The 20,596-nt window shown below is 48.5% G+C and overlaps 1 protein-coding gene across 1 annotated transcript; it reads left to right on the top strand.

Annotated features, from left to right (window-relative positions):
• The first annotated feature begins 598 nt into the window (after positions 1-598).
• On the top strand, positions 599-18,976 carry FFAR4 (free fatty acid receptor 4). Its single transcript, XM_045854241.1, has 3 exons — positions 599-1,331; positions 10,586-10,714; positions 18,311-18,976. The coding sequence occupies exons 1-3, from the start codon at positions 765-767 to the stop codon at positions 18,698-18,700; spliced, it is 1,086 nt and encodes a 361-aa protein (XP_045710197.1). The 5' UTR covers positions 599-764; the 3' UTR covers positions 18,701-18,976.
• The last annotated feature ends 1,620 nt before the right edge of the window (positions 18,977-20,596 follow it).

Genomic DNA, 20,596 nt, shown 5'->3' on the forward strand with positions numbered 1-20,596 from the left:
GCTCAGAATGCAAAATGTACATGTATTTTAGTTACAGTAACTAATCATTCATTACACTTCATGGACAATTACTGTATGTCAAGCGTTGTGTTAATTTCTTTATACGATCCTCATAGTTACCCAATGAGATGTCTTATTATTTCCATTTTATATATTTACAAGAAAGACCTGGGGCACAGAGAGATGAAACAATTCCCCCAAAGGCACACGTTATCAAGAAATGATAAAACAAAAAGATTCTCCCCCATCATCCTCCCCCCTAAAAAGGTGCTTTGAGATTTACCCCCAAACCCGTGGGACTTATTTGGTGAAACTGAACAGCGCAGACCAAAATGGCCCCCGAAGTCCAGCTCTGACACTCTTAAATCGACTTTAGTTAAACCAATGGATTAAAGGCTTCAGCACACCGGGTGCCCCTGGAGGGTGAAAGAGGCTGGAGAGGCCCCTTAGCAGGATTCTGAGGGTTCACTGGTGGGATTTCTTGGCCCCTCGGGCGGTTCCAAACCTGCCCGTAGGCGTGCAGCCTCTGCCTCGGCCACCGCCTCCGGCCCAGCCGGGGTGTTTCCAGCTGCTGCAGCCGGGCACTTCCTCGTTCCCGCGCCCCCGGGCTCAGCTCGCTACGCCCAGCGCCGGCGCTGCTCTGGCGGGAGGGGGTCAGAGGGGAGATGTCGCAACCGCCTCCCTGCCTCTTCCCCTGCCTTAGCGCTCTGTCACCTCCCAGATGAGCGCGGCTGCCGACAGCTGCGGGCCGCCGGCCGCCGGGCATGTCCCTTGATTGCGCACTGGCGGCGGGCATTGGGCCCCTGCGCAGCCAGGAGCGGGCCAACCGCACCCGCTTCCCCTTCTTCTCCGAAGTCAAGGGCGACCACCGGCTGGCGCTGAGCACCGTGGAGACCGTCGTGCTAGCGCTAGTCTTTGCAGTGTCGGTGCTGGGCAACGTAGGCGCCTTGGTGCTGGTGGCGCGCCGACGGCGCCGTGGCACCACCGTCTGCTTGGTGCTCAACCTTTTCTGCGCGGACCTGCTCTTCACCAGCGCCATCCCGCCGGTGCTGGCAGTGCGCTGGACAGAGGCCTGGGTGCTGGGCCCGGTCGCCTGCCATCTGCTCTTCTACGTGATGAGCCTGAGCGGCAGCGTCACCATCCTCACGCTGGCGGCCGTTAGCTTGGAGCGCCTGGTGTGCATCGTGCGCCTGCAGCGCGGCGCGCGGGGCCCGGGGCGTAGGGCGCGGGCCGCGTTGCTCGCACTCATCTGGGGCTACTCGGCGCTGGCCGCGCTGCCCCTCTGCATCCTTTTCCAAGTGGTCCCGCAGCGGCTTCCGGGCTCCGACCAGGTGAGCGCCAGGCAGCGGTCGGGGCGGGCTGGCAGGAGGGGATCCGGGGAAACGGTAGCGGGGGACGAAGATGGACGGCAACAATACTAAGTCCTGTGTTGCACTCAACCATTGTGTCAGACACTGTGCGTAGCGCTGTGAAGTTTTATCTCTTAAATTTCACTGCAAACCTGCGACGTGGGTCCCGGAAACACCCACCGAAACGCTGTGAGTGGAGTCCCCCCAAAGTCTCTAAATTGCACTGACTCTTTACTGCAAAATTAATGAAATAACGAGGGAGGGGGCGGCTTAACAGCCAGCCAGACGGAACTCGGAGGATCGGAGTGGCTAATCGCATTATGTTAAATTCTGCTTTCTCGCCGGGTGCCGCGGTACTCTTACCACACCCACTCCACAGGGGAGGAAGCCGAGAAGGGGGACGCCTTGCTCAGGGTATCTCACCCTTCGTGCGAGGAGGAGCTGAGGTCGTGGTCAGCAGACTCAGTGCGAGCGGGGCAAGCAACGGTTCTGCTTTGAGAACCGCGGGCAGGTGCGTGTGAATGGGCCGCGGAGAAAGGATATTAGAGACGTTGGGACCCCAGACTCAATGCTGCCTCTAGGGGACTTGTGCTCTCCCCTCCTGGAGCCTCAGCCTTTCCAACTGCAAGGTGGAGGGGTTAGATTACACCGCAGGATGTGACCCTAGGAACCTCGGATGATGAGTAGTTTCTGCATAGCTTGGGCGCCCGACATGTCCCGCAGGTTCCAGAGGCCGAACAGAGGAGCTTTATTTATTCAGTTGTCCCTGGGAGAGCTGGGAGGGGGCGGGGAGGGGGTGCGGTCCGCAATCTAAAACAGTTCCTGCGGCCCTGGCCAGACAGGTCAGTGGGTTGGAGCGTCCTCCAGCCAGGGCAATACAAGAATACAAGAATCAACCAATGAATGCATAAACGAGAGGAACAGCAAATCTCTCTCTCTCTCTCTCTCTCTCTCTCTCTCCCCCCCCCCCGTCAATAAATAAAAATTCAAAAATAAAAAAGGTTCTGCGGACCGCTCATGACACAGTTTCGGGTCCACTCCAGTTCCGCGCTGCAGCATACCCGCGGGGATCTGTTCGCGTCACCAGCCTCCTACGCCAAGGCGGGGTTTGCGAGCGCGGATTCACTCCGGCACACCGGCCCTGGGCGCGCGCGGTCCTGGGTGGAGGCCAGCGGCCAGCGGTTCTGGCTGTCAACCCCGGTGTGTTAGTCCTTTTGTGCCTTGTGGGGAGAGGAAGGGAAAGGACTTCGGTCTGAGCACCTTAGGGAAGGCGTGAATCCTCACTCCAGGCTGAGCTTGGGAGATGAACGCAATGTGACCGGGGGCGCCTCCCTGGGTGTGTCTCCCAGAGCCTGGGCACGGGGGGGGCTTCTCTGGGGGTTACCGGCGACCAGGCTGTCACACGGGTCTGTTGTTGGGGGTGGAGGGACATCCTGTGTGAGAGGTATTTTTTTTTCTTTTTCTTTTCTTCTTCTTTTTAAAAACACAAATCAGTCCTAAGAGTCTCTTTTCCTAATAGTTTATTTCTTGTGTGGAGTACATTATTTGGTTTTGTTTGCTTGGTTTTTTGTGACAAACAGGCGGAAACTATATCGGGCTTTCTGTACTACTTGATCAAAGAATATGTACGATGGGGGACCCCAAAATCCTGGATTTATAAAAATTGTGTATTTATCCTTACATGTTTAAACTTCAGTCACCTTCAAAGTACTCTCTATTTGATGCAATACACCTATTGAGATGTTTTTGCCATTGCTCAAAACAGATTTTGTTGGGTTTTTGTAGATTTTATTTATTTTTAGAGAGAGTGGAAGGGAAAAAGAATGAGAAGTAGAGAACATCAATGGGCTGCCTCTCACAGGTCCCCAGACGGGAAACTGGCCCGAAACCCAGGCATGTGCCCTGATTGGGAATCGAACTGGTGACCTATTGGTTTACAAGCAAGCACTCAATCCACTGAGCCACACCAGCCAGGGCTACTGCTCAAAACAGTTTTTGAACTCTTTGATTTTGATGCTTTTTAGTGCTTCTGCCATTTTTTGTTTCACCTCTTCCATATTGGCAAAAATACTTCCCTTTAAGGACTTTTTTATCTGGGTAAACAAAAAAAAGAGTTGCTAGAGTCAAGATGGGTGAGTAGGGAGGGTGGGACGTGGGGATCATGTTGTTTTTGGTCAAAAACTGCTGAACACTCAGCACAGTGTGAGCAGGTGTGCTCATAAATCACCCATCATGAAATGGACAAACATGCTTTGAAAAAGGCTTCAAAAAAATTTCACTGAAGCTGAACACAGCTTCTCACAACAACACCAGCTAGTACACTGATGTGGATGGATTCTTAGAACACTCATCTAGTGGGGGAAAACTGAACTACAAGGGGCCTGGCCTCCAGAAGATAATTCTGTTTTTTTTTAGGTCCCCCTCATAAGCCTATGGCATGTTTTTTTAAGTGGAGGCCAGAAAGCTGGGATTAGCTGAGTTGGTAGGTGCCATTCATTGGCATGGGGAGATCAAGGACCCTAGCTTGGTGTGCAGATCACACAGTGACCTCTGCACAGATACACCTAAGAATCAAGGTGGGTCACATAGATGCCTCTCGAGTAGGTGGAAGACCAGGGCTCACTCCAGACCAATTGGATCTGCTTGAACCTGGGGTTCTGCCATTAGTCTTTTGATTTTTTTTTAAGTTATTCTTTCACTGAGTTACATTGTTTCTGTATTTCTCACAGAACTTGAAGGATTTCCCCCTCTGGTTTTTTCTTATAGAAAAAAAAAATGGCACTCAGGGAATTAAGGATCAAATAGGATATATCTTAAGGGTATCTCATGTTTTCAGATGTGTTTCTTGTGCCTCTCCCCTTTGCAATTATTTTAGGTACACTCCTGCTTAACTGTCAAATAGTGCTAAAAAAATAATGAGGGTCTTGTCACCTCCAGACCAAACACTCAGACTAAAACTGCTTGCCCATATGGATATCAGCAATTATTCGAGCAAGGAGGTCTTCGCATAGATGGGGAAACTTTCATGTATCCCTGGTTGGGACAGGCTGCTGGTGTGACAACTGTACGTGGTCAAAGCCCTTTGCATCTCACTTCCCAAATGACCCGCGTAATATTGCAACTGCTTCCACAGAGATCTGTGTTGTAGTGGCCTTTCCTTTGTCCCCCTCAGGCAGGGCACACAGAGTCCCCTTGTTTTAATGCAGAAACACCTCCTAGGTCTTCAGAGCCTTAGGAGAGAGATTTGGACACAGCCACAGCAAGAGAATGGGTCCGTGCAGCACCTCAGAACACTGGGGGCCTTGTGAGCTGACTGTCGGAGCCCAGCTCCCGAAAACTAGTAGAGGTGGGGAGACAGAGCTGGTGATGAAAACTTGACCATCCTTTCCAGCTCTCCATCCTCTTTGTCCTTCCCCCTTGGTGCTATGCCCCCTCCCACCCACACACGTACACCTGCCACTTGGCAAACAGGGAAAACCCTGGGTCCTGAAAGGCTGTGACCTGAGTGTGCAGGAAACATCTCATTTTATAGGTGAGCAAATAGGTTCTGTGGTTTAAGAAATAAGTTGAACCCTGGCCAGGTGGCTCAGTCAGTTGGAGCATCACCCTGTACACCAAAAGGCTGCAGGTTTGATTCCCCGTCAGGGTACATAACTAGGTTACAGGTTTGATCCCCCTGGCCCGGGTGCTGCCAGGAGGCACCTGATAGGTGTTTCTCTCTCATATTGATGTTTCTCTTTTCTCTCTCCCTTCCTCTTTCTCTAAAATCAGTATTTTACAAAAATTCTCAAGTGAGGATTTAAAAAAGGAAGTTGAAAAAAATGAGAAATAAGGGGAAAGGGGGGAGCATGGCCATTTAAAAAAAGAGACAAAAAAGGAAAAAGGATCTGGTCCAGACAGAACTGAGTCTCACATTAAAATTAGCAAAGGTTTGTTTCCTCAGTCCTGTCTCCCCACTTCCTGGTTGTAGGTCTGGCCTGTCCCTTCCCACTCGGACACAAAATGTGGAGGTTTTGGGTGAGGGACATTTTCCTACCCAAACCACGGGTAGAGAGAATGAACTAAGTAACCCTGAGTACAAGCTGGCTCTCTCCCTTCAAGGAGCGCTGGCCTGGGAGCTTTCTGCTTCCCCGGAACCCCCACCCCCAACCCCCAACCCCACCAAGTCAGGAACATGATTACCTTTGTCCACGTGGGTGGCGGAGGCCCAGCAGTCTAGAATAACCTCTAAAACTTCCCCAAAGGGAAGATGAAATAATAGATAGTTCAGAAAATGCTACTTAATTTGGTATTACATGTGTGGACTTTGGACTCAAGCATTCTGAGTTTGAATCCTGTCTCTGCCATTTAGGAGCTGTGTGACTGAGGCAAGTGGTCCGGCCTCTCTACACCTCTGCCCTCATTTGCAGAATGGGCACGATGACAGATATTAACTTTATAGGATTATCATGGGGACTAACGTTCAGCAAATGGTCCAACATCTGGCACAGACACAGTTAAGCGCCCAAGAATTGCCAGATATTATTAGTTTCCTTATCTTTGGTTATAAATATTTTAAACATTCTTCAAACAGTGTAATTCTTCTTATTGCTGTGAAATAATAGACTGCCATTTTAAGAGGGGGACACATCCTGGTAACTTAGCCATCTCCGCCAGGTCAGCTCAGCCTGTTCCAGCGAGATTCCTGCCTGTGTGTGCTGTGGCCCTGGCGGGGCGGTGGCCCTCACTGGCAGGTGGGGAGGACTGTCCACCTGGCCAGAATGTGCTGCCCACTTATTCTACAAACATTTACTAAGTGCCTCTTCCCCTGTGCTCACCATGGGTCACTGTCCTTCTCTTTGAGGAGGTGCATTTATCGAGCACACAGATGGTTGCAGACCCTGGCGCAACTCAGCCCCACGAGTAGGTGTTCTTATGTTTATTTCCTGGAGATAGAAACGCCTAACGTCACGGAGCAGGCAAAAGTTGGAACTGGAATTTAGCCAGTTCAGTCTGTTCCTCCTGGTGTCATTTTCTTGAGTTCACATTTCCTTAGGAGCCCTTGGTCCCGTTGCCCAACCCTGCCCTGATTTACTACCAGGCCGATGGTGCCATCATTTCTGCTGAGTGTGGGCTGGCCAAGGAGACACACACAGTTTGCTTGCCTTTGTTAACATTACAGGATGCATTTAATATATAAAAAAGTAAGTCCATCTCTTGCAATGACGTTTTCTTTCTTTTCCATTGGGAAGCTGGTAAGAAAGGAGATATCCAAGTAGGATTCTGAGTTTCTTAAAATGAACTTGAAGTCTTCCATTTTTTTGTTTAAAGAGGTGGGACAGGAAGAATGATTTACAAAGGGATCCCCAGGACAGGAAACAGCTGGAATCAGGTGGCACTTGCGTGTAAGTCAACCAGCGTGGGGAGAAGGCAGCATTCAAGTGGTGCTGGTAGATACATGTCCCTACCCACAGGGGAGTCTTCTTAGAAAAGAATGTATCGAGCAGAGTGTGAGGAGGAGAGGCAACTAGCCAGACAAGGATGTGGGGGACTGAAGGAACATTACAGGCAAAGGAAATAGCCCACAGTCAGCGGGAGGGTGTGCTAGGAGTGCTGGCAGGGGCCAGCTGGAGAAGGGCCAGGTACACCTGGTGAGAATGAGATACACGGTGTGTCAGATAGCTATTAGGCAGAACTTAGAGGTCCCCTCTGAGTGGGAGGGAGAAGAAAGAAGGCAGAAGGCTAGTACTCAGGTTTCCGGCAGTTTGGGGAATGGCAGCTCCAAGCCCTGAGTCAGTGGCTGCTGGAGGTGGGGCCCTGTGGCGGTGGGACACTGGAGGCCCAACAAGCCTGTGAGTCATCCTGCAGAGATGTCCTCAGGGCAGTGGGCTGCGTCTGGGCCTCAGGAGAAGACTGGGCTAAAAGAGTGGGTTTCAGCGTCATCTGAAAAAGCAGCCACGGAAATGCATGAGCATGCCAGGGAGGGGTGGAGGTTGGACTGGAGAGCATACAAGTCACTCTTAACTACACTCGATCATGTTTGCATGGCCTCCTGCGGCATCCCTTCTGGTCCTGACACGGAGCTTCCGCCTCTCCGTCCTTCTGGCTGAAGCCCCATCCTCTCGGGCACAGCTGACACGGCTCTCTAGGACACAGCCTTGCTGGTGGCTCCACTCTCGGGGCCACCTGTTGATGTCTGGGTGCTTCCAGCTGGCTGCCCTGCACTGAAGTTTCCTAGAGCCTCTCACTGTGCCCCCTTGAGGGCAGAGACCAAGCCCAGGCTCACTGTGGCCTCACTGTGGCTTAGGACAACAAGTGGTTGAACAAACAAATTAAAGGACACTGTTGTTGACTCAGCCAGCTTTACCTGTGTGGCTCTGTAGCAAAGCAAACCTAGCACTTGGGGTTTCCAAATTTCCTTTTTAAAATCAGGAAACGTTTCAAATGTACAGAGAATATTTTAACACCTATGCCTCCACCTTGATTTGACTCACTGCTGAACTCCTATAAGTCAGAGCCTGGAAGAGAAACCTAGAATCAAAACAACTTGAGTCTAATAGGTTTTCCCACAGAAACAAAATTGTAACACCAAGTTTCCTTGGTGTCACATCTCTGACTGTGGGCCTGGTGCTTTTTTTTTTTTTAATGAGAATAAACACTGCATTTAACCAAAGATGCCATATACATTTTTCTAAAGAGCATATAAATTAGTCATGTAGTCCACACGGGCCAGCCACACTGTCTCTTAGTTCATGTACAGCGGTGCTGTGGTGGAGTCCTTATCACACTCTGTGCCTGGAATAGGTGCCACAAATCAAAGGGAGAAGAGCATCTTCATCAGATGCATGGCATTTAGGAGGCTTTCTGGGACAGGTTCATTGTCTTTACTGAAAAAAATAGCTGGTTAGTTTTGCCACACTATCATGGTCTTCTGTGTTTCATGCTTGCTTGCCATTTCTCTTAAGAATTAACTTTTACTGCCATTTTTCACTCTTATAAAAGTAATGCAGACAGATTATAGAAAATTTGGATACCTCAGATAAGCTGAGAGGATTTTTTTAAAAATTTAAGAGTCTCACCTAGAGGCAGACACTGTTCATTTTCTCGAGTGTATCCTTCCAGTCTTTTTTCTCTCTGTGTGTGCAGGTGTGTACAGGTAGACGGCTGTGCACACAGGTGTTCATTCACACCTACACGGTTCTTTCAACAACACTGGACTACTACAGGCATATTGTTTAGGGATTTTTTTTTTTTTTTTGCTCTATACAGGGAAAACACCTTGCTCTGTCTTTACACATTCTTCTACAAAATCGTGTTAAACTTGGAGACACTTTGGCAGATGTTCTGGAGAAGGTTTTTGGAAAGAGTTGGAGCTTCTTGGAGGTTTTAGGAAATGGTTCTGGGGTCATCTGCTTTTCTGCCCTCCCTGTACAAGTACAGGAATTGGAAATCAAGTCATATTCAGGGCTCTAGCCTGTTTCTTCTAATGACTGCTTCATCGTATCTGTCGGGCCGTGTTGCCCTCCAGTGTAGTAGAACGAGGGGCCTGTGGTGGGCAGGTGGCAAAGACTGCGTGGATTATCTGAATAGCCGTGGCCACCTGCTGCCAATATTCAGAAGACTGAGAGGCACAAGTTTCTTTCCAGTCATCAGAAGGTAGAAAGATCTAATAAACTTTCTCCCATCAGGCGGACAGTGGGGATAGGATGGAGGAACAAGTTTTTTGAATACCCAGTGCGTTAGTGAGCCATTCAAACCAAATAGGTAAAGGAAGCAACATTCTCAGCACACCCCCACCCCCTTCAAGGTACAGGTATAATGAAATCATTCTTCTCTGCTTGCCTTAGAGTTTTCTTGGTAGGTCTTAGCTCTTTAGGGACAATATTGTATGATTAAAAAGGACGACATCATTAATCTTACAGACTATTATTGTAGGGGGATGTTTCTAAGCCTTGGTTTCCTTCTGTGTGATGGGTGAAATAGTAACAATGCATTTCAATAAGATTGCTGTGAACATTCAGTAAGATGATGTATATAAAGTGCTGCCTGCACAGACTAAGTGCTTTGTTAATGCTAAACAAGAGAAGAAGGGACTATTTGTATTTTGAGTTTGACCACCTAATGATGACACATATTGGGAAATGATAAAAATTCTTTGCCTTTGCCTAGTATAGCATTCAATAAAAGTTGAATGAATGAATGAATGAATGAATGAATGAGGCTATGGATGCTAATATTTCTTCCGGACATTGGTTAAAGTGCCTTGTTCACCAAAAATCAATAATGTGGTCTTTTTACACAAATGTGTTCATAAAGGTCTATTCTACATGCCTGAAAGGGCAACTTGTTTTCTGAACAGTTTTGTTCCTCTAGTCAAGCAGGCACAGGATATTTGTGTTTGGAAGGAGGGATAAATAAATAGACGGAACTCTTCATTGCCCTATCTATTCATCAGTAGAAATTGTTGCAGCATCTCTTAATAACTACTCAGTAAGGTTCCCACCATTTGGGGGTTTGTGTTAGTGCCAAATATTTGAATTCAGCACAACATAGTGGTAGCAGCAAGGCCACAAACCTCCTGCCACGTTCCGGTGGTTTGACTTCTTGGACTGATGGAGTGTGGTTGCATCTTGCTCTGGAGCTCAGTGTGCTCCTCCGGGGCAGAGGCACACAAGGGCAGAGCTCCCGAGTCTGGGCACCAGTGTTGTCTCGGAGTAAGCTCTGGCCTTCTCTGATGCAGCCTGACACTTTGTCGATGTTTGAACATCCCCCAGCTACACACGATAATGTCTTAACCTGGACCCTGTCACCTTGAGCATACACAGTGCGACCGCACTGAGACGGTGTCCCCGTTTTTATGTGCTGTGTGTTGCACTTCCTCACTTCCAGTGTACAGAACCTTTCAGGGCTCAGTTTTTCACCTGTAAAATGAAGAACGTGGGGGAGAAAGCTCAGAGGTCCCTTGCAGCTCAGTCCAGAGAGGTGGAAAGAGCACTGGGCCTGGGGTCATGCCTGGGAACTGACTCCTGGGAGAATGGGAATAATAATTATGGTCATTCTGAGGTCAGAGGCAAATGATTTGTAAGTGGGGTTGTGTGGGCAGTGGAAAGGGTTCTGGGATTTCTTGTCATGCCAGTGTGTGGTAGTGTACCTAACACAACAGTGTCACAGTGCCAGGTGACCCCCAACTGGGACTGAGCTAAAGGCCAAATAAGAAGCCAGCATTTAAATGATCTTCTCTTCCTTTCTGTGACTAGGAAATTTCGATTTGCACACTGATTTGGCCCAGCATTGCCGGAGAAATCTCCTGGGATGTATCATTTGTTACTTTGAACTTCTTGGTGCCAGGACTGCTCATTGTGATCAGTTACTCCAAAATTTTACAGGTACGTTTGCTTCCAGACCGCAGCTGAAGTTCACTATGGCTTGGGGTATTTCAGGTGCAATCTTAGCGTGTCTGGTCAGAAGTTACCTTAGCATCTACCCCAACCCTGGTGTACTGGCCAGATCTACCCCCTGCAAAAAACATTATAACTTTATGATTGTTCTTATTTTTCACTAATCACTAAATACAAGCTTATTACAAAAAATTAAAGAAATATAGAAATGCATAACACAGAAACTAAAGAGCAACTCTACCCCCATTGTTACAATTCATTGTATGTTTTCTAAGGTATTTTTCTAATAAATTTACATATGCACATACTTTTATGTTATATATGTATGGTAAACCATATAAAATGATCAAAAACCAACTATCTGTCATTGTTAACACAATTTGTTTCAGATCTGAGATAATACTGTTTCCTAACTTCCTTTTTTCACTTGACACCATATCATCAGATCTTCCCATCCCAGTTCCTGTATCTCCACCTCATTATTTTTAATGGCTTCATGGTCTCTGTCATACAGCTGTGACATAATTGATGTTATGGGCTTTTGAACTGTGCCCACAGTTTCCCTAGCACACACAGCAATGTAGTGACAGAGAATACACACTTTTAAAACTTTTTATTGACGTGTAATATACATACAGAAAAGCACACCCAGAATCCACGCACAGCTTGCAAACTGACCACACTCCCAAAGCATTTTCCAGAAACAGAATGAAAAACAGAACTGTACCTGAAGCTCCCACCAGTCACCTTCCAGCTGCTGCCTTCCCGCCGGGCCCCGCCCCTGGAAATGAGCCTTTCAAAAGCAGGCTGAAACAGTACATGGTCTCCACCTTTGGAGCAAGCGTGTACAGGGACATAAAAAAGACCTTCCTACCTATTTCCTACCTCGGAAGGCAGCCCATTTACGTGTATGTGCTGGCCCAGGCAAACAGTGTGTATGTGTGTTTGTGCTTGTTTGAGAACGACTAATGCAAAGCCCTTGAGTCCACTCAGAGGTTTACAGTTGTTGAATCTTGGTTTTATAGCACACTATGGGTCATCTGACAAACAAGTTACATTGCAGTGGGGACTTGTAAGTTCTGCTTGCTGTCTGGCCACTTTTATGGCCCTTTCTTTGTAGCTGAGGATGTCACTTTCTTAGATGCACAAAACCCAAAGCCAGGCCAACCTCCACCTAAGTCACTAATCCCTGGGTCCTGGGGGAGATGGCTTCCTCCCCCACCAGTTGACACCTGACCCTCCTTTAAGTGGCCCCCCCATCCCCACTCTTGGGCTTTTCAAGGATCTGAGGCCAGTTCAGGCCTAGAGTTAAGGTCTAGGTCAAGAGCCTGCCATAGGGCCTGGTAAGTGCAAGCACATAGAAGTGCTATTCTATGTAAGCGTTAGCTGTTATCATTATGTTAAATGAACAGAAGTGAGGGGGAAAGGAAGAGAAATGTAGAAATGTCGAAATAATTAAAAATTATTTTTAAAATTATTTAACAAATATTTGTGTAATGTTTACAGTGTGTCAGGGACTAACTCATTTAATCCTTCTAAGAATGACAGATGAAAAAACCAAGACACAGAGAGGTTAAGTAACTTGTGCAACGTGACACAGCTCATAAGTGGCCGTATCAACACTTAAACCCAGTATAAGACAGTCTGGCCCCAGAGTTCCTTAGAAGCCAAGAGGGCTCTGGTCTTCTCCTTTCACTCATGCCTCCTACTTCTCAGCTGCCTGCTGAGGCAGGACTGACTTACTCCATGGAAAGGTTTCCCACCCATCCCTTCATCCTTCATCTTTTTCTCAGGCCAGGCCCACCTGGAAACATTCTGAGAGACCTTGAGAGCTCTGATGAGCTGGGAGTGGTCCAGCATAAGCATACCAATGTTAATTAGTTGGTGTAACGAAAGCGATGGGATCTAAATGATATCTTTGACCCATTCCTCAGGGCACCATTTCACAACTGTGAGTTATGATAGATATTCTGTTTCAAACAGGAGCCGTTCTGGGGTCTGTGATAGGAAGAACCAAGGGCTGGCCATGGGTTTATATGCAAAGTATCTGGAAAGCGATGAACTGGATAAGAGGACACCTCCTTAAGTCTCCATGTGATCTGGCCCCTGCCTGTTTCTCCCTTCTCATCCTCTCCCCTCTCTCATGTCCATGTTGGCTTTGGGGCCGTCCCTCACATTGGCCTCAGGGCTTTGCACATGGCTTTTCATCTCCTGGATCCCTTCCCCAAATTCCTGCATGGGACATGCTCTCCCTTTATTTAGGTCTCTATTCAAAAGGCTGTTCCCAGAGAGAATCCCCTTCATTCTCTAGTTCTCCTTACTTACTTCTTTTCAAAGCACTTATGACCCCTGTCATATTCCACTTATGTGTATTTATTTGTATATCATCTGTCTTTCCCATTAGAGAGCAAGCTCCAGGAAGGCAGAGACTTCATTTACTGTTACATCCCCATGCCCAGAACAGGGGCCTGGCTTATGTATTATAAGCACCCAATAAACACTCATTGAATGAGTGACACACCGAAAGGGTCAGCAGTACCTTCTCCTGTTGGGCAGTGGGAAAATCACTGGATGAAGAGTCCTAAGACCTGGATTCTAGTCCAAGCTTTATTATGCATGACCTTAGGCAAGTCACTTAACTAAGATAAGCCTCTGTTTTCTCTGGAGCTAATGGGCCCCGGTGGATTGTTTAACACAACAAAATGAGAGTACACATATGATAATGTTTGAAAATCACAACATTAATGTAAACATAACACTTTTCAAAAATTGCTTCTCACTCAATAGAAAACTGTTGCCCATCTCCCAGCAGAACTCTAACATATGTCCTCACTTTGTACCTGTGGCTTAGCCAGGCCAGTAACTTAGAAGTGAGTAAGTTGCTGCCAGGTGGATGGAGGGTCTGGGCAGGTGTGCATCTCTCTCCCCCTGAAGATTTTCACACTCAGAGACACTGAATCAGCTTTTCTGCTGAGTTTTCCTGTCAAGAGCATAAGCATACCAATGTTAATTAGCCGTGTTCACAGAGATACAATTAGCAAATCATTTGAAGCCTTGGGACACAAAGCCACACCCCCTACCAATTCCCCACCAGCCCTACCTTTCACCTGTCGTCGCTGCCTCTAACTCAGGTTCCATATCGAGGCCCAAGAAGTGCCTTTTACAAGTCACCCTGATCTTTTATTCCGGTACATCAGAGTCCCTGCTAAAGGCCTCTTTAGAGCTCCAGGGGTTGTTAGATATTAGAAAGGGTTCCATGATCAAACGAGTTTGGGAAATCTTAGGTGGATCAAAGTTAAGTGGATTTCTTTGCTGCAGGACATCTCAGAGCCTTTATTATGTTAACGTACTTCCAGAATCTCCCTGGAAAGGGAGAAGGGTAGGCAGCAATGCTAAATCTGACAACAGGACTCTCTGTTCCCCACAGAGCGTCTCTGGGCTGGTGCTCCATGAATCTCCTTTGGGAAACTGCTTTAAAGTCTCCAACTAGTTACTGGTTCTGCCCTGGTCAGAGATTGAGAGCAGATGTCACCTGGGCTCTCCCCTTCCAGGGCAGCTTCCAGTGCTCAGGGGAGTGGCCTTATTCACCCCTCTCCCTTCCCTGCTCTCCCTTCCTTGGTGACTCAGCCATGCTACAGAGCTTTAGTGGCTTTTTCCAATCAACAGTTTCCCCGGGGTAATAGTCTCCTAGTCACTCCCAAGTACCTTAGATGAGGCTGCGAAGCTAGCTGTTGGGGCTTGGTGTACGTTGTCACCCAGCAACCATCGCCATGGTGAAATGATATGCTTCCACCCTTTGTGATAGTATGATTCTTGTTCTTCCTCCCCATTTCCCACTACACCTTAGAACGGAAGTGCAGGGTGGGCGGGGCAAGGATCTAGCACCTATAAGAATTCTTAGCACATAGTAGGCCCTCATACATATTTATTAAATGGAGTGAGTTATGGCTTAAAGTTGAAAAACACTTTTCTATCTCAGAGCTTAACTAAGAAACAAACTGTTTCAGCGAAAAGTGAGGGTCTAGGCCGTGAACACGTAGCCCTTTCTCCATGCCTGACCCTCATTTCTCAGCTTTGAAGCCGATTTGCTGATGATGGAAAGGGAGGTGGGTCCTCTGGAAAGACGGAAACTATTGTCTGATAATTCTAATAGGAGGCTGCTGATTGACCCAGCAGCCCTCAAGGAGACCCAATGCCCAGGGGCCTGAGCTGTGTCAGTGGGGAGCGACCGCTGCCTGCACCCACCTGCCAGCATCCTCGGTCTGGTGGCATGAGAGGCAGAGGGTGTGAGGGGGAGAGAAGGTTCCCCCACGGCCTTCAGATGAAGGCAGTGAGTCTCAGTTTAAAAGCTGGCTCTCCTCAAAGGTCTGGGGGAAACTTCAAGTCTTGTCCTAGACCAGTAGTTCTCATACTTCAGTGAGCAAGAATCACCTGGGGAGTTTATGAAGTGTAGCTTTCTGGGCCCTGCTCAGGCCCACAGCGTCCGAGTGTCTGAAGCTGGGCCTAAGTGTTACCAAGATGAGGAGACCTCGGCTCTTGTCTTCCTGAAGGAAAGATTTCAGTCAAGAGACAAAGTGCAGCGAAGCAAGAATTTATTGGCCACAGCAAAAGCCACTCGGGACAGTGAAACAAGGAAGGGCTTAGCACAGAAGAAGCAACAGGAGAGCCCAGGCTGGGCTGCCTGGCTCACCGTTAAGTCAGAGAAAGGGGACCTTGGAGACAGATTCAGGGGGTTAGCCCAGGATGAGCTGTTGCTGCCCACTGATCTGCTGCTTGCAAGTCTTGTGGGGTCCCTTAGAGTTTAGGAGACACACCTGTGGGGGAGGAGGAAGGGGAAGGGAAAGGCATGGGCATGCTCCCAGGAGGGAGCGTGTACACTGGGTCCTTTGTCCTGAGGGTTTTTATTTCTCTCTCGCATGTGGGACTCTGAGGAGAGGTCCCATGGGAGGATCTCAATAGACTGTTCATCAGCTGCTTTCCAGTTGTGCTCTCTCAGAGTCATGGTCTTTGCTGATTGGTCAGCACCAGGGCAGGGGGTCGTTAGTCAACACAGCTGGTCCATGGGCAGCCATAGCACCCATTCTAACTGGTCCTACACAGAGTCTTCCAGACCTGGGTATGCCAATGTTATCTCAGGCACGTGATTCTGAGATGGTGGGTCAAGTCTCCTGGGAGCTCCCACGCTGCAGAACAGGCAGTGGTGGGGAGGGCTGGAGAGGATGGCAGCCCCTTTGGAGACTTTGATGACATGGCTTTAGCTCAGCTAAGTTGGCTTTGACTGAGTGTCCTCAGTAGAGTAACCTTCAACAAGTGACTCAGATTGCCTGAGATTTAACATCCTTGTCTCTGAAGTGAGTTAAATAATAGCACCAATCTAAAGAGTAGCTGTAAAGATGAAATGTGACAATTTACAAAAACAAGTGCATAGCACAGTGCCTGGCCCTCCCTAAGGCTCCGTGGTCCTCATTCCTACTGCTTTTGGTGTTAGCGGGAGAGGGGGAGAAAGCACTCTGTTCACTCAGCATCTGTTGCCCTGCTCTCTCCATCACCAAGGGGTGGACCTAAACTATTGCACAGAAGCAAGCAAGCAAGTGCATTTAATTATAAAACAATTAATTAGCTAGTTAGAAGTAGTCCAATGGGACTATTTTAAGATATTGTCATCTTGGGGTTAAATTTGACCAAACTGTGAATTCCTCTAATTGCTTTCGAATTACTTCCCCTCTTGAGATTTGGGAATCTTAGGGGAATGGGCCTAGGAAGGCCAGCTAATGAGATCTGTGGCCATCAAAGTCCCCAGACTGGTAAGCACCCACTGTGTGGCTAGAGCAGAAGGACTCGGGGCCAGACTAAGCAAATGGGAGTTATCAAGGACCATGAATGTGGCCAAGGCAGTCTGAATTCAATCTCTTCCCTGGGGACAGAGGTCACGGACTGGAACAAAGCATGGCAAGTTAACACATACAGTGCCCCATCACATCCTGGGCTAGCTGTGCAGCAGTTCTTCCCCTCTTCACCATCTCAAATGCCTTCCCCTCCCATCCCTCAAAACTCTGGGTACTGCTAAAGCTGTGCTTAAAGGACAATTAGGAGTAGGCATAAAGTCAGGATACTGTGTGTATCCCCAGGGCAGCTCCTCTGAGCACTGGATGCTCTCCAGCCACCAGGGAGGTAGGGCCCACCCAGCTGGGCCACCCCTCTGCACCTGGGAATCACACTTAAATGACAGCCCCATCTTCTGGTCCCACCTTCTCTCCTCCAGACTTAGCTTCTGGGGCCAGGGTTTGCTCTCTGAAGTGAACACTTCCAAAGCTCCTATTTTCAAAGTAGTTTGGCTAGGTTTTCTCTTGGGGGCCTATTTCCTCACCTGTACCAGGTCCCGCCCCAAACCCATCTTTGTTTTTATAAGATTTTATTTATTTATTTTTAGAGAGAGGGGAAGAGAAGGAGAAAGAGAGGGAGAGAGTCATCAGTGGCTGAGAGACACATTGATCAGCTGCCTCCCACATGGTCCCTACTGGAGACCTGGCCCACAACCCAGGCATGTGCCCTGACTGGAAATTGAGCCTGCAGCCTTTCAGTTTGCAGGTCAGCACTCAATCCACTGAGCCATACCAGACAGGGCGGTATCATATTGTTTAAGTTTGTATCGTCAACACAGTTTGTTTTTATACAATCAACACTTAACTTAAAACAAAAGAGAGAGACAACAGGGAAGATGTGTGTCTCAGTCTCTTTGGACTGCAGAGCGGAATACCACAGACTGCATGACTTATAAACAATAGAAATGCATTTGTCACAGCGGTGGACGCTGGAGGTCCAAGGCTGGGGCACCAGTGCAGTGGGGTTCTGGTGAGAGCCCTCCTCCAGGCTGCAGACTGCTGACCTCTCACTGCATCTTCACATGGCAGAAGTGCTCACGGAGCTCTTTGAGGCCTCTTTTTTAATTTAAAATAATATGTTCTAATTACAATTGATATCCAATATTATATTAGTTTTTCAGATGTACAGCATAGTCGTCAGACATTTACATAACTTACGAAGGGTTCCCCCTGGTGAGTCTAGAACCCACCTTATAGTTACTAACTATAACTGGGCATAGTTATCACACTATTACTGACTGCTTCCCCTGGCTATTTGTAACTGCCAAGTTGTAGTTTGGAATCCCTTCACCTCTTTCTGAGGGACACTAATCTCACTCAGGAGGGCTTCCTCCCTATAACCTCATCACCTCCCAAAGGCCCCACCTCCTCATACCATCACCGTGGGGTTTGGGTTTTAACATGTGAATTTGGGGGGAGGACACATTCAGACCAGTGCTTCTGTTCTCCTATGCCTCTTCTACACCGTCCACCCACTTCCCCTCCTCAACTGTATTTATAAGGTGGATGATTTTCAGCCTTATTTCTCAGAGGGTCGTCAGTGCCCCATCTCTTCAGTGCACCCAAGGGGTGGACACACCCCTAAGAAGGGAGCTCTCTGTGCACAAAAGGGCCCCAGAGCAGGAGGGGCAGCTGATTCCAGCTTGGGAGAGCCAGACCCCCCACAGTAAATGGCGGCCCTGGCTGTTCTGTGTTCCTGCAGATCACCAAGGCGTCTAGGAGAAGGCTGACCGTGAGCCTGGCTTACTCGGAGAGCCACCAGATCCGCGTGTCCCAGCAGGACTTCCGGCTCTTCCGCACCCTCTTCCTGCTCATGATCTCCTTCTTCATCATGTGGAGCCCCATCATCATCACCATCCTCCTCATCCTGATCCAGAACTTCAAGCAAGACCTGGTCATCTGGCCGTCCCTCTTCTTCTGGGTGGTGGCCTTCACGTTCGCCAACTCAGCCCTGAACCCCATCCTCTACAACATGTCACTGTTTAGGAACGAGTGGAGGAAGATGTTTCGCCGCTACTTCTTCCCAGAGAAGGGAGCCATGTTTACAGACACCTCTCTCAGAAGAAATGACCTGTCCATTATTTACAACTAATTAGTTTTCCTCTAGAGGCTGAGTCGGTCACCCTCTGGTGAGCCACAGTGTGTTTTCAAAGGGAGTTGATTTCCGGGACCAGCACACCAGCGTACCCTGCTTTCAGAAAATGTAACCTATGCAAACACATTTACGGCACCAGTAAATTAAGGGGTGATCATTCAGTGTAAGAATTTTATCCTTTATCAAAGGACTTGTTATGGGTTCCTTTAAGTATGAACTTTTTCTGTGTGTTTGTAATATGATTGAATTTAATAAATTTTATTTATAACTGTTCAGCCATTACATCTCCTACCTACATATAAAGCCACGCCTTGCTGGTTTCTGCAGTGAGTCTTGGAACTGGCCCAGGACTCGGATTCCTCCAGGGTCACAGCCACTGGAGGTCCTACCCTGGACTTGTAAGGCATCCGGATCACTCATTACTGTCAACAACGCTTGAGGAACTTCCCAGAAACAATTAAAGGTGACTTTTTTTTCCATTTATAAGAAATGGCATGGACTGTTTCAGGAGAAGCAGTGTCATGAAATCAGAGAACGTAGGAGGACCCCACTATTTGGGAGGCTGTGAGAAACGACCTTGTGATGCACTTTGGGAGGGCGGGGCAAACACAGTTCACTGATGGACGGGCTGAAGAATGGGAGGAAAACAGAGGATTCCAGGGCGACTCTAGATTTCCAGCCTGACACTGGCTGGATGGCGCAGCGGGCGACAGAAACGGGGGAAGACTGGGGGTGGGAGAGCCAAGAGTGTTATTAGAGGCTTGTGTAAACTTGAACTTTCAGTGAGGTCCAGATGGAGGGTAGGGTATTGGATGCAGGAACGTGGAGCGTGGGCCTGAAGATACAATGCTGAGGCTCCTCAGATGCTCTTTATGAAATATCCCTCGGAGAGAAGAGAGTGAAGGAACCAGAGCCAAACAGAACCAAGGGACACAACATCACGTGGAAGTTGGGCCAATGGCTGGAAAGCACAGTAGCTCTGGGCCTGGCACATAGTAGGTACTCAGCAAGCATTTACTGTCGAGTCAATCAGCACCAGTAGTTGCCAATGCTTGTGCAGTTTCTTGAATTGCTTCTTGTGGAGTAAGGTTTATGCTGTTCACAAGGTAGAGAACAAGAGGACAGGAATTCTTTGTTCATCTTTAGTTAGTAGATTTGACAAATTAAAACTCTTTTGAAGTGACGTGCGGCTGTCGTAGGATCTTTGGGGTTGTCCAACTGAAGGGGCAAAGCCTGGCTCTGACAGTCGGCTGTTCCGTGTGATGACAGGCAGGGCTTGCCCATTCGTGGTCACCTGTCTCCTCCTTCCTTGCTGGGAGGACAAGCACATTTGGGTGGGGCCTGGGCACCTCCCATGTTCCCTCAATATGCCAGCATACCAGCAGAGATCTTCACACGCACGGGACAGAGGTGTCCTTCCCCACCTCCCGACCCATTTCATAGCTGTCGGCTGGGCAGCGCTAGTGTTTACATGGCTCCTAAGTGCTGTAACCAAACCCTCATTCCATCCCGTCAGGCAGAGCCTCTTTCCCCGTATTTCTCTCACAAGAGAAGAGTGAGGCTCAGAGAAGCCATGAAGCCAGCCCAAATCACACAGCTACTATACATCTGAACTGGATTTTGACTCAAAGGCTCTGGTACCAAAGCCTGATTCCTTTTCAAGTTGAGAAGTTGAGGCTCCTGGGAAACGGAGGCAAACGGCTTTGCATGCCATTAGACACTAATGTTCACAAGTTCTGCTGGTGGTGTGGGGCACTGGTGTTCACCCCCTACCCACCATGCCCTTTCCCGCACTCTCCAGGTCAAGGTAGGGGGCAGGGGCACTGTGGTCTCCCCCCAGATCTGGCTTCCAAGGGCCCCACATTCCAGTTCCCTCAGGAAAACTGAAGGCCT

The sequence above is a fragment of the Phyllostomus hastatus genome, unplaced genomic scaffold, assembly GCF_019186645.2.
Source record: "Phyllostomus hastatus isolate PE091 unplaced genomic scaffold, TTU_PhHast_1.1 phas_scaffold_1066, whole genome shotgun sequence".
NCBI classification, from domain to species: Eukaryota; Metazoa; Chordata; class Mammalia; order Chiroptera; family Phyllostomidae; genus Phyllostomus; species Phyllostomus hastatus.

Bases quoted from the DNA above. Each gene is read 5' to 3' on its own strand.
- FFAR4 (XM_045854241.1), top strand. From the start codon at position 765: ATGTCCCTTGATTGCGCACTGGCGGCGGGCATTGGGCCCCTGCGCAGC. The intron at 1,332-10,585 runs GTGAGCGCCAGG...TTCTGTGACTAG, and splicing joins GGCTTCCGGGCTCCGACCAG to GAAATTTCGATTTGCACACT. The intron at 10,715-18,310 runs GTACGTTTGCTT...GTGTTCCTGCAG, and splicing joins GTTACTCCAAAATTTTACAG to ATCACCAAGGCGTCTAGGAG.